This window comes from Schistocerca piceifrons, chromosome 7, assembly GCF_021461385.2.
Source record: "Schistocerca piceifrons isolate TAMUIC-IGC-003096 chromosome 7, iqSchPice1.1, whole genome shotgun sequence".
Taxonomy (NCBI): domain Eukaryota; kingdom Metazoa; phylum Arthropoda; class Insecta; order Orthoptera; family Acrididae; genus Schistocerca; species Schistocerca piceifrons.
In genome coordinates, this window is record NC_060144.1 from 438,337,309 (window position 1) to 438,350,636 (window position 13,328).

The window sequence follows — 13,328 nt, forward strand, 5'->3', positions numbered from 1 at the left end:
GAGATGGGTGGTTGTCATGGAGACAAACAGCCCTTTGGCCAGCTTCCTATGACACTTGGTTTTGACAGCCTCCCGTAACCTTCCTCTGCCCTTTACAAGCATAGTCTGTTAGCACCATGCCATGGCAGTCCCAAATAAACACTATCATCTTGCCCAATAATGATTGCGTCTTTGCCTTTTTTGGCAGTGGTGAAGTCACTGGTTTCCACAGTTTGCTTTGCTCTTTTGTCTTACATTCATAGTGATATACTCCAAAAACTGTCCATGGTAATTAGCTATCTAAAGATGTCATCTAGACTGGCATGACAGAGTTGAATACTGTAACATCCAAATCTGCCAAAAATAAATGCAAAATAAAACAATTTTAAAAAAGCTGAATTCACTTGATGCCTTCTTATGAGATGATTTTCAGGCCTTCCAAATTAACTAAGTGTAGACCAAATATATCTTGAATTCAAAGAAATAGTAATGATAGCAATTGACAGATTGATACCAAACAAAAAGACAGAACTGATCCCCCATGGTACACAAAACAGGTCAGACCACCACTTCAGAAGGGAAAAAAAAGCATTCAAAATTTAAAAGAACCCAAAAGATTGCTGATGTTGTACAGGGACTCAACATTTAGTGTGGACTTCAATGCAAGATGCTTTTAATAATTTCCACAATGAAACTGTCTCCAAATCTAGCAGAAAATCCAAAGAGGTTCTGGTCATACAGGATATGTTAAGTGCAGCAGTGGCAAGACAATCATATATATAAAATGTATGACAGCAATCTACATCATATCTACGTAGACACTCTGCAAACCACACTTAAGTGCCTGGCAGACACTCCCACTAAAGCAGAGTTACTAAACATGGTTTTCCAAAATTCCTTCACCAAAGAAGACAACAAAAATATCCTAGAATTTGAATCAACAACAGCCGCCAACATGAGTAACTTATAAGTAGGCATTTTGGTGTAGTGAAGCAGATGAAATTAATTAATAAAGGGAAATCTTCCAGTCCAAATTGCCTGTATGACTGACTGATTTGGCTTTGTAAAATTAGCCAACATGGCCTTGCTGTGCTGGTACTGCAAATGGCTGAAAGCAAGCGTAAACTACAGCTGTTACTTTTCCCAAGGCTATATAGTTCTAGTGTTTCACTGAATGATGATGGCAATCACTTCAGTAAAATCCTTTGATGTAAACAGTCTCCCATTCGGATCTCTAGGCACGGACTACTCAGGAGGAACAAAAGTGGCACTCTGCAGACTGGAGCGTGGAGTATTTGATCCCTTAATTGGGTATGCAGGTTAGAAAATTTAGAAAGGGAAATGGATAGGTTGAAATGAGATATAGTGGGAATTAATGATTAACAGGACTTTTGGTCAGGTGTGTGCCGGTTTATAAATACGAACTCAAATAGGGGTAGTGCAGGAGTCGCTCTAACAATGAATAAGAAAATAGGAATGCAAGTAAGCTATTATGAGCAGAATAGCGAGTGCATTAACATAGCCAAGGTAGACACAAAACCAACACCCGTCACAGTAGTTCAAGTATATATGCCAATAAGCTCTGCAGATGATGATGATGGATGATGATGATGAGATTGAAAGTGTGTATGACAAGGTAAAAGAAACTATTCCCATGATGAAGAGAGAAGAAAATATAATTGTGATGGGGGACCAGAATTTGATAGCATGAAAAGGAAGACAAGGCCAAACAGTAACAGAATATGGATTGTGGGAAAGTAACAAAAGAGGAAACTGCCTGGTAGACTTTTCCACACAGCATAATTTAATATCACTAACACTTGGTTTAAGAATCTTGAAGGAGAAGACAGAGATTTTGGATGCAGATTGTATACCACATGACATTTCCAAGGGCAAATGTGGACTTCGACCATAATTAACTGGTTATGAATATAGAGTAAAACTGATGAATTTACAGAAAGACAGGAAATTAAGGAGACAGGATCTAGCTGAGTTGAAAGAACTAGAGGTTGTTGAGAGTTGCAAAGGGAGAATTAGGTGATGATTAACTGGAACAGGAGAAAACTACAGTATAAGGTGAATGAGTAGCTTTGAGAGATGAAATAGTGAAGGTGGCAGAGGATCAAATAGATTAAAACAACAAGGCCTAGTAGAAATCCTTGTATATCACTGAAGATACTGAATTTAATTGATGAAATGAGAAAATATAAAAATGCAGCAACGGAAGCAGGAAAGAGGGAATACAGACATCCAAAAAGTAAGATTGACAGGAAGTGCAAAATGGCTGAGTGGGACTGGCTAGAGGCAAATGTTAGTGTATAGAAGTATTGACAATTAGAGGAGAAATAGATATCAGCTACAAGAAAACAGAAGAGGCCTTTGGAGAAAAGAGAACATCTGTATGATTATCAAGAGCTCAGATAGAAAACCAGTCCTAATCAATCAAGGAAAAGGTGGAAGGAGTATATACAGGGTCCATACAGGGGAGATGAACTTCAAGTAATATTATAGAAAGGGAAGAGGAATTGGATGAAGGCAGAATGGGAGATATGATGGAGTGAGAACAATTTGACAGAGCACTGAAAGACCTAAGCTGAAGCAAGGCATTCCCTCAGAACTACTGATAGCCTTGGGTGAGCCGCCAAAGACAAAATTATTCCGACAGGTGTGCTGAATGTACGAGACAGAGGAAATACTGTCAGATTTCAAGAAGAATGTAATAATTCCACTTCCAAAGAAAGCAGCTTCCGACAGGTTTGAATATTATCAGCCTAACAAGTCATGGCTGGAAAACACTGACATGAATTATTTACGGAAGAATGGAAAAAAAAACAGAAGCTGACCTCGGTGAACACCAGTCTGGTTCCAGAGAAATATAGGAATGCATGAGGCAATACTGACCCTACAACTTATCTCAGAAAAGATTAAGGACAGGAAAACCAACGACTATAGCATTTGTAGATTTAGAGAAAACTTTTGACAATATTAACTAGAATACATTCTTTGGAATTCTGAAGGCAACAGCAGTAAAATACGGGAGCGGATGGCTATTTAGACCTTGTGTAAGGATCAACGGACATGGAAGTGAAGCAGTGGTTGGGAATGGAGTCAGGCATGGTTGGAGCCTATCCCCAGTGTTATTCAATCTGTACATTGAGCAACCAGTAACGCAAACCAAACAAAAATTTAGAAAAAGAATTAAAAGTTCAGGAAGAAGAAATAAAAACTTTAAGGTTTCTCACCAACATTGTAAGGCCATCAGAGACATCTAAAGGACTTTGAAGAACAGTTGGACAGTGTCTTGAAAGGAGTATATATGATAGAGGTATGACACTGAATAAAACATACTAAAAGAGAACTATATGAAAAAATATAAAATATTAAATATTAAACATTCATGAACTTAAGGGTTTTACACCACACTCCTAAAGGAAAGAAGCTCAATCAGCTTGAAGAGATCAAAATTGTGAAACATTGACACACTAAGAAAGATAGGTTACTCAGTCATCAGTTAAAAATCATGTTTTCTATGATTGCATGCTTCCCATTTTTAAGTAATTTATTAGTTTTTAGCTTTTTATTACAATGGCCATGATCGCTTGTCATATGTATTCAGTTGTATTTTATCTTTTTGGAACTGTCACCTTTTAGCTTTATATTTGTAGTCCCGTCTTTATGCTGTTTCTCTATGTATTTTACTTCATTACTCTTTTACACTGCTTTTGAGCACAAGGGTTTCAATCTAACATGTCCTGCATTGGGTATATTTCCATATGCTCTATTATGTTTTTAATTATTTATTAATTTATCCACTACTATTTGAATTCTACACCCACCTTTATCACACCGTACGCCTGACAGCAGCACGACATTGCACGTGTCATTGCTACTAGCCCAATATTACGCATTAGCTCTTATCATTTATATGTATTCACTTCCAAGGAAAGCAGCATCTGACAGGTTTAAATATTATCAGCCTAACAAGTCATGGCTGCACTGCTATGCCATGAAATAATATACATTTTTCAGTTTCTTCTCCATTCTCTATACATGCCTAATCCTGGTGCTTTTATTTCATTAATTTTTAATAGGTCATCTTTTAGTACATTTTAATCAATAACAAACCTTCTTTGATAGACGCATTTGGCAGAAAACTTGTGATTTTTTAAAATATGAATTACATTATGTTTCTCTACATAATTTTATTTGGTCAGTGTTTGGAGTTTATTTTGCTTATATAGTAGTCCAGGATAGCACTACACCAGAGTTCTTGTACTACAAACGCCCCCCCCCCCCCCCCTACCTTTACTTTCAGATAACCCGATAATGTCCTATCCGGGAGAAATGCAGCATTCTTGAGTTAATAAAGAACACTGTGCAACCTACGACTGGTTTCTTTTTAAATAGTAGCAACAGAAGGAGCCTGTACCACCATGCAAAAATGGAATGAAATAATTTTTAGGTACGTTTTGTTACCTGATCAGTAAAATAACTGATGATGGCCAAAGTAGAGATGATATAGAATGTAGACTGGCAATGACACAAAAGCATTTCTGAAGAAGAGTAATTTGTTAACATTGAATATACATTTAAGTGTTAGGAAGCCTTTTCTCAAGGTATTTATCTGGTGTGCAGTCTTGCCTGGAAGTGAAACGTGAGCAGTTCAGACAAGAAGAAATTAGAAGCTTCAGAAATGAGTTGCTATATAAGAATGCTGAAGATTAGATGGGTAGGTAGGGTAACTACTCAGGAATTACTGAATAAAATTGGGCAGAAAAATGTTGCCGCCATAACTTGAGTAATAGGAGGGATTATCTGACAGAACACATTCTGAGACATAACAGAATGATCAGTTTAGTATTGGAGTGAAAAGAAAGAGAGAGAGAGAGAGAGAGAGAGAGAGAGAGAGAGAGAGAGAGGCGGAGGGGATTAACAATTGTAACAATTTTAGAGCAGGACCAAAAGATAAACACAGCAACCAGATTGAAATAGATATGGGTCGCATGTCATTCAGAGATATGAAGACTTGCACAGTACAGAGTGGCATGCAGAACTGTATCAAACCAGGTCTTCAGACTGAAGACACAATAACAGCATCACTATCCCAGTAGTGTCCTCTAATTCCTTTGATTTCTACTGTCAGGTGTACTTCATACGGAAACTATAAATTCTAGGGCAGTACCCCAGCACATATCAAACTATCATTTCATATGCAGTTTTCATAGCATACCAATCTCATTTCCAGAAACTACTTAAAATATCAAAATCTTCCATTTCATTTTCCTACAGTTCATTTTGCTTGTTTTCTCATTTCATACCACTTTGTACTTTTACTTATAGATATTTAAATATGACAGAATCCACAAGCCTGCCACTAACCTTGATATTAACTCTATTACCTTACTTTCATCCAAAATTAAGTAGACATGTCCTTCAGCAGACAAAGTGGAAATACTGCTCAAGTCATTCTCAGTTTCCTTGCAATCATTCAGCAGTTTAGCAGACAAGAACATCATCAGCAAACAGAGAGCTGTCATTTGTGTCTGATAAATAATTTACGTAGATTGTAAATATGAGATATGTTTTATAGAGGGTAGTTTGAAAAGTCCTCGAAATAATCACGAGAGGTCAGCACTAGCGCGAGTTGTCCATGTGATGATTATTGGACTGTTGCCTGTAAACATGTCCCACATCAGTGGTCTTGGAAGAAAGCTGTGGCAGTGACGTGGCTCTGTTGTTGTTGCTGCATAGTGATTTGTGAAGATGGAAAAAAAATTGAGATTCGAGCATTGATTAAGTACTTCGTAAAGAAAGATATGAAAGCAAAGGACATTTATGCCAATTACCAGAACACACTGGGAGACTCTGCTACTTCATATTCAACTGTTGCCAAGAGGATAAATGAATTTAAATTTGGTCGGGAGAGCTTAGATGATGATCCGCACAGTAGTTGGCCAAGATGTGTCACACTCCAGAAATCATTGCAAAAGTACACAAAATGGTGATGGAGAATCTCCGATTGAAAGTGCGTGAAATTGCTCATGCTTGCCAGATGTCATCTGAAAGTGTGTAACGGGTATATCACATTTGAACTGAAAACTTAGAAATGAAAAAATTATCTGCACAATGGGTGTCGCGACTCTTGACACTGGATCAAAAACGCATGAGAATGGACATATCGGAAAAATGTTTGGCCCGTTTGAGGAGAAACAAAAATGTTTTGCGCCGGTTTGTGACCAGAGATGAAACTTGAGTGCACTACTATACCCCAGAGACACAACAACAGTCAAAGCAGTGGAAACATGCTGATTCTCTGCCACCAAAGAAAGTAAACACAATTCCTTCGGCGGGAAAGGTCATGGCATCAGAGTTCTGGGACGCAAAGAGGATTCTGTTAGCAGATTCTCTCCCCACTGGGCAAACAATTACTGGAGAATACTATGCTAACCTATTGGACAAACTGCAATAAAAGATATGCGAAAAAAGGCCAGTTTTAGCAAGGAAGAAAGTCATCTTTCATCAAGACAATGCACACACGCACACATGTGCCATCACCATGGCAAAATTACATGAAGTAAGGTATGACTTGTTGCCACACCCACATTATTCACCCAATATGGCTCCATCAGACTTCCATCTCTTCCCAAAACAAACTTTTCTAGTTGGATAAAGATTCACTTCAAACGAAGAATTGATAGCTGGAATGACAACTATTTTGCTGGCCTGGAGGAAACTCATTTTTGAGATGGGATCAAGGCACGAACATTGTTGGACCAAGTGCACTAATTTACAAGGAGAGTACATTGAAAAATAAAAAAAAGTTTCAATGATGTAAGTACTTTTTTTCTATTCCATTCCGATAACTTTTCAAACTCGTAAAAAGACCAAACTTTTAAAATAGCACAATAACCAGCCAAGGGAACATACTGCAGCTGTTGAGAGCATACAGCAGTAAGTTTAGACAACACATTGCTGTTAGCCTCATTTTGCTGTGACCATTAGTTGCTGAGGCCACTAAAGTGAGCATGTGTACAAGCAGTTTGTCAGATTAGAAGCAATGTGACAGTGAAAGAGCTTTAAAGACATGTGTGTCTGAATTTTTTCTAAAAACTTGGCAAAACTTTTAGAGAGACATTTCAATTGCTTATAGGGAGGACTGTACACACTGCACATGGTTCTGTGCGTAGTTAAAGTGCTTTGAACATGGCAGAATGCCAATTAGCGAGGTTCCCAGGCCTGGACAACTTTCCACACCAACACATGGTGACCATATCAAGAAAGTTTTGTGGAAATCCTCTTTAACATTTGTAAAGCTGCTGACAAAGTGGGCGTCAGCACAGGACTGCGGCATAAAGCTGTGTGGCAGACTTGAGATGCATGGTGTCAGTGCACAATTCTTGCCATGTTTTGTGGCTGATTGTCAGAGCAGACCCACATTGAAATCAGCCAGGAACCATTTGCCACTGCAATTGACAATGAAACTTTGCTTAAGAACAGCAACAGGGGATAACATGAGTGTTTATGGCCACGGTGCCAAAACAAAGTTGCAGTCATTGCAGTGAGTGGGCAAAGGCTCACACAAGCCAGACAAAATCAAGCTGATGATGGTAGTTTATTTTTTACTGCAAAGGCATTCATTGTCCATAAGAAATTTGTACCACCTGCTCAGATGGTAAACAAAGAAGTATACCAGGAAATGTTAGCAATCTGAGTGATACAAGATGCACGAATTGTGGAAAATCCAGACTGGGTTATTGCATTATCACAAAGCGCCAGCCCACACCCACAACTTTTCTGGCAAAACATCAGATTACCTTTGTGCCCCACCCACCCTATTCCCCAGATGTAGCTCCAGTACACATTTTCCCCATTTCCCAAACTTAAAGCCACATTAAAAGACTGTCACTTTGAAAGGTCAGAGCTTAAAAACAGAGTGATTAACAATGAAAATGTTATAAGGAATATTTCTTTTTTTTTCTATATGTGGGCCACCTTGAGGAATTCTTCCAACTCTCACATTGTTCAAACTCATTTACACTATTTTAATGATCTAGACCCATGGTGAGGATGCTCTAACCTCATCCCTTCACAACCCCAACATCATCATCACCACCACTATCTGTTTCATCCTGTCTTCCTCACCTCAGAAAATCATCTTCCTGGATGTTGATCTCAAACTTGATGGCTTTAGAAGAATATCTTTGGTCATCAGACTTAATTATCACTAACAATACCCTCACTTCGACATCAGCTGCCAACTGCTTATTGATGGTTTTGGGGAAAACATTATCCAGTGATCATCATAGGTAATTAGTTTTGGTATACTCAATATTTTACTGATACATGAGTAACTGCTTCAATGTCATTACAGAGATAAAACAACTTCAGAAGAAAATTAAATAGATTATTTTTATTCTTTAAAACAACTGTAAAAAACTGATAACTTTATGAGCAACATGTACAAAATACAGCACAAAAAAGGAAAATAAGATTTCTCTATCAATATTTAACACGGCACTGATGTGACAAACATTCATAAATAAATTCTTTTAAAAAGTGATGGCACTTCATGGCACACTACAAAAGTAATAGTACATAAATGTACTTACATTAATGACAGCCATTTCTATACTCTGACGCCATCAGTATGAAAAATCTCTTCTAAGAAGATAGAAAAAACTATACAAAATACTACACTCTTTTATACATAATGACATAATTACTTCTTTAATGTAACAATGTGGCATTAAACAGTCAACAGTCTGTTAAACAGAGTCAATTGTGCGAAGATGGTACATTTCACAAGTATTTGTGCATTAATAACCAGCGTAGATATGACAGCTGTTTACTCAACAAGGCTTTTGGTGATATACACATGAAAGACTGACCAACAGCTTTTCAATCATAAAACAACAAGCTTTATTGTCATTCAGAGACACTACACAGAAGATTGACACGTATGCACATTACTACAGACACAAAATGGAGCACACTATGATTAGCTGTTGGTCTGTCGCACTCATTGGGATATTACTAATATACAACACTAGAGCACTTAAATATTTCAAATCAGTATGCCTCAATTTCCAAAGAGTCTTGGATGGAAAGTAACATGCCCAACAGAACAAGTGGATTAATTTGTAAATAATGTTTTGTGAAAGAAACAGATGCACCATGATACAGTGTCACAAACTGATTTTCATTCTAGTCATGTTACTCTATTGTTTCAAGGCAGGGAGGCTTGAGATTTACATAGTCAACCCTATGAAGCCAAGAAGAGCTTCTTCTATAAAGAAGCCTAGTACACAAGTCATAAATGTTACAGCTTCCACATGTGTGGAATCAATGTGGCATGAATTTTTAAGAGTTGCACCAAGCTGAGAAACACTTAAAGAGCCACCATATGTAACCACTGCATTGGTATTGTCCATCTTCAGAGATCATAATTACAGCATATAGTTACTTTTGTTCTAGTTTATTAAGTTTACTCATCCCTTGCATTCATTACATCCAAAACAATAAAAGACACCAGCTCATTTACTATTAAACAGTAATCTGACTTCTTAACATGCAACATAATTACATCAGATATTCCCCAGGTAAAAATTCTGCAAATCTGCACAGCTCCAGGAAAGAAGATTCCTGGATTTCCATCTTAAGAGTGTTACATTTCAAGAAGCAGTGATGCAATAGATGAGAGAACACGGGCATTTCACTCATTCTGCAATGTACGTGAAGTAACAAATTCCTAAGAAACAGTTGTCAGTCACTATCTTGCAACAGATACTGATATGATGATTTCTGTTATCACATGCTTCATGCACTGTAGTATGCATAAATATCTGCATATTTTACTAAGGTTTCTGAGTAAACTGTGACAGAACAGAAACTGTGTGAAATACTGCTGCAATGGTATTTATCACACAAATAAGGACTGAAAGTACAAAACTTCTTGATTACTTCTAATGGTATGACAGCCGCCGCACTTTTAAAAAGTAAAATATTTTAAAATCTAGTTTTGAAGTCTGGCAGAGCTACCTCTGCATATGCAGGGGTCATAATTCAAAAGGACACCTCCTTCTTTCTTCTTCCATATGTTGCCGAGTGTGATTAAGTGCTTCTGTTTTCACAAAATCAATTGTCTTGTACACAGTTCCTGTGCAAACTGGTCGCTCAGGGGATCTTGGCAAATGAGCAGAATGCATACCACTTGTATCAGAATCTAGATCCAGATCCAGGTACTGTATCTCTGGCAACCGATGTCGCAATCGAGAAATCTGCAATGAAGATTCAATTGTTGACATTTAGCAGTTAATAGTAATTAGTACAAAAATAACACATTTTCAGGAAGTTAGCATCATTTGTTTTGCTGAAAGAGAAACCTATACAGGTCAACAGATGTTCAGTTTGGATTATTATCTATCTATCATCCCATCCCTGAAGTCCGACAGGCCTTACATTCATCCCAAAACCAAACACCTGAATCCATCTCCCTTGTCACACCAGCAAGCCCCCTGCATTCATACCTTTTGCCTGCTTCCTGAACTCCATAAACCCAGTCCCACAGGTCTAAATGCTGGCTGTCCCATTGTGTCTGGGTATAATGGCCCCACAGAAGAAATCACTGCCTCCATTGACCAACACCTCCAAACTATTGTCTGTAACTTCCCATTCTACATTCAAGACTTGCTCATTTTATTCACAGCCTTTCCACAGATCCTGTTCCATTACCTCCAGACTTCTTATTGATCACTGTGGATGTGATGCCCTTTTGTACCAATATCTCCCATACCCATGGCCTTGCAGCCATGGAACACTATCTTTCCCAACATCTTCCCGATACCAAACTCACCACCACAACAACCAACAGTACTTCCACTTTGACAGCTGCCACAGATCAGTGTCAAAACGTATTCCTTGCAGCCTCACCACCCATGAACGTTGTATGTACAGAGGACAGCAAGAGTTGTCCAAATATATAGCATTACTAGAGCCTTCTTTGACAAGACAGTATCCTAACTTTTCATCCATAAAAAGATCTCCCATGCAACCTCCTCCCCTGACTTCAGTAAACCTGATAACCAGCCACTGACTAGCACTCCTCTGATTACCCAGTATCACTCTGGCCTTGAAAAGCTCAACAACATTCTTCATCAGGGCTTCAACTATGTCTCATCATACCCTGAGGGCATTCTACCTAAATCTTACCCACCTCACCCAATGTAGAGTTTCACTGCCCACCAAAATGATAGAAAATCCTTTTCTACCCCTATTCCAATCCTCTTCCCAATCCTGCTCTCCATGGGTCATTCCCCTGTCGTTAACCCAGCTGCAAGACCTGTCTCATACACCCAATCACCACCTACAACAGCCCAGTCACAGGCATTTCCTATCCTATTAAAAGGCATGGCCACACGTGAAAGGAGCTATGTTATCTATCAGCTATGCTGCAATTAGTGTGTAGCATTCTCTATGGGCATGACAAGTAACAAATGGTCTATTCCCATGAAAGGTCACCACCAAACTGTGGTGAATCACAAACTTGATCCTCCAGTTACCAGACATGCTGCAAATATATCAATTCAGACCTAATCCTCACAGGTGTTCGACAGATCATGCTCACCCTACACCCCAACTCACACCAAATGTACCACAGCATCAGTAACAAAGGTATAGGCAAGCACATGAGTATGGTACTCTAGTTCCTGCAGAAGATCAAGAATTACAAAGCAAGTAGTAAACCACACCTTCAATGAATTATCTTCAAGATGCAAGCTGTTCTGTTCATATCCCATACAGGAACTTCTAATGTCATATTAAATCAAAAAATTAACAATGCAGGCAAAGATAGAGTGCAGTTTACAATAAAGAAGAGATGTCAAGTTGCAGATAGGCACAATTAAAAGACACTTACACAAAGCTTTCAGCCACAGTCTTCATCAGCAATAGAAAAACAGAGAAACACACAGGCAAGCACACCTCATGCACACATGACCACCAATTCCAACAAATCAAAAAAGAATTCTGGCCTGAGCTGCCAGAGTTGGTGGTCATGTGGAGTACAGAGATTTCATGCATATACTAAATGGTTATCCATGAATTCTCTGTGATACAATAAGTTTTCTGTGTCACTGATGAAATTTAGTTCTTTAGCACGACATGTCTAAACTGACTAACTCAGTTAAATAAAAAATGGTATCTCTGCCTGTGATCAAGTTACAGGAAGATTCCTTGGAGCCAAGTACATAACAATTATCATCAGTTGTTGCACCTGTCACTTATACATCTTAGACATATTTCTATTAGTCACTAAGTGAACAAATTTATGAACCAATGCACTGTTCAGCATACTGTCTCCTGAAAGTCCTATCATAAAGGTCAATTGACTCAGCTTGATCAGTCATTAGTTTACAATATGACTTTGGAGAGAGTGTGTGCATGTAGTGAGTAATAGACAAATGTTGTAAGAAAGTTCTTGTACAACATAAATACTTCAGAATTAAAGGAGACTACTCACTGAAAAGCACAGGCACTGAGATGTTGATAGGCATGCACAAAAAAAAAAGAAAAGAAAACTTGCTAGGCACCTTCAGATGATAACTTCATGTCGCCTTCAGTGTGTGCTGCATCCCACTGGATGTTACAATTGCGTCAGCCCCTCCCGCACCTCATTTGCAGTTGGCAAACCCACCACCCCACCTTCTTCTGATTCGCTAGCCACCCACCCTCAGTCCCTCTCCTTGCCTCCCAACTCGTCGTCTCTTTTCCCACCCCACCCCACAATATCCCAAACACAACCCGCCCACTTGCTGAAAAACAGCATTGGCACTGTTAATCTAGCTGGCACCATGTAGAAGCATAGGCATATGTGTGTTTTTTTACTCTAACTTGTCAAAAGATAACTCCAAAAGCTAGCAAGTTTTCTTTCTTTTAAGCGAGGCTATCGACAACTCATCACTTCTCCTTTCAGTGTGTTGTCTCCTTTAATCCTACAGTACTTATTTAATACAAAAATGTATAAGATAATAGATACTGTTTAAGTGACAGATGCAGCGAAGGGCAATTATGTATTTGGTGCCTTTAACTGATGTAATGGTATTCATCACTTGAAGCTGTTCACTTGAAAATAACTGCTTGTCCCTAACTACATGTTACAGCAGCTTATGGTGATTTTGTGATACTGTTTCTTTGATAATGGACAGCTGATCTTATACCAGTGGTGATGTGAAGAAATAAAAGATTTTATACCAGCCAGTAGAAATCTCACAAGGGGAGACACGACACTGGGATTACAGATTTACTTCAAACTTTTTACAACTTTAGTAGGCCATTAAACCAACATAATGTGC

At 38.4% G+C, this 13,328-nt stretch overlaps 1 protein-coding gene across 4 annotated transcripts in view; it reads right to left on the reverse strand.

Annotated features, from left to right (window-relative positions):
* Nucleotides 1-8,466: 8,466 nt before the first annotated feature.
* LOC124804745 (protein daughter of sevenless) overlaps nucleotides 8,467-13,328 on the reverse strand; it is a 258,427-nt gene continuing 253,565 nt past the window's right edge. For all 4 annotated transcript variants that reach the window (XM_047265044.1, XM_047265042.1, XM_047265046.1 and 1 more), the window contains one exon: nucleotides 8,467-10,256. In XM_047265044.1, the coding sequence (XP_047121000.1) occupies nucleotides 10,035-10,256 (222 nt within the window). In that variant the 3' untranslated portion in view covers nucleotides 8,467-10,034. The remainder of the gene's footprint in view (nucleotides 10,257-13,328) is intronic.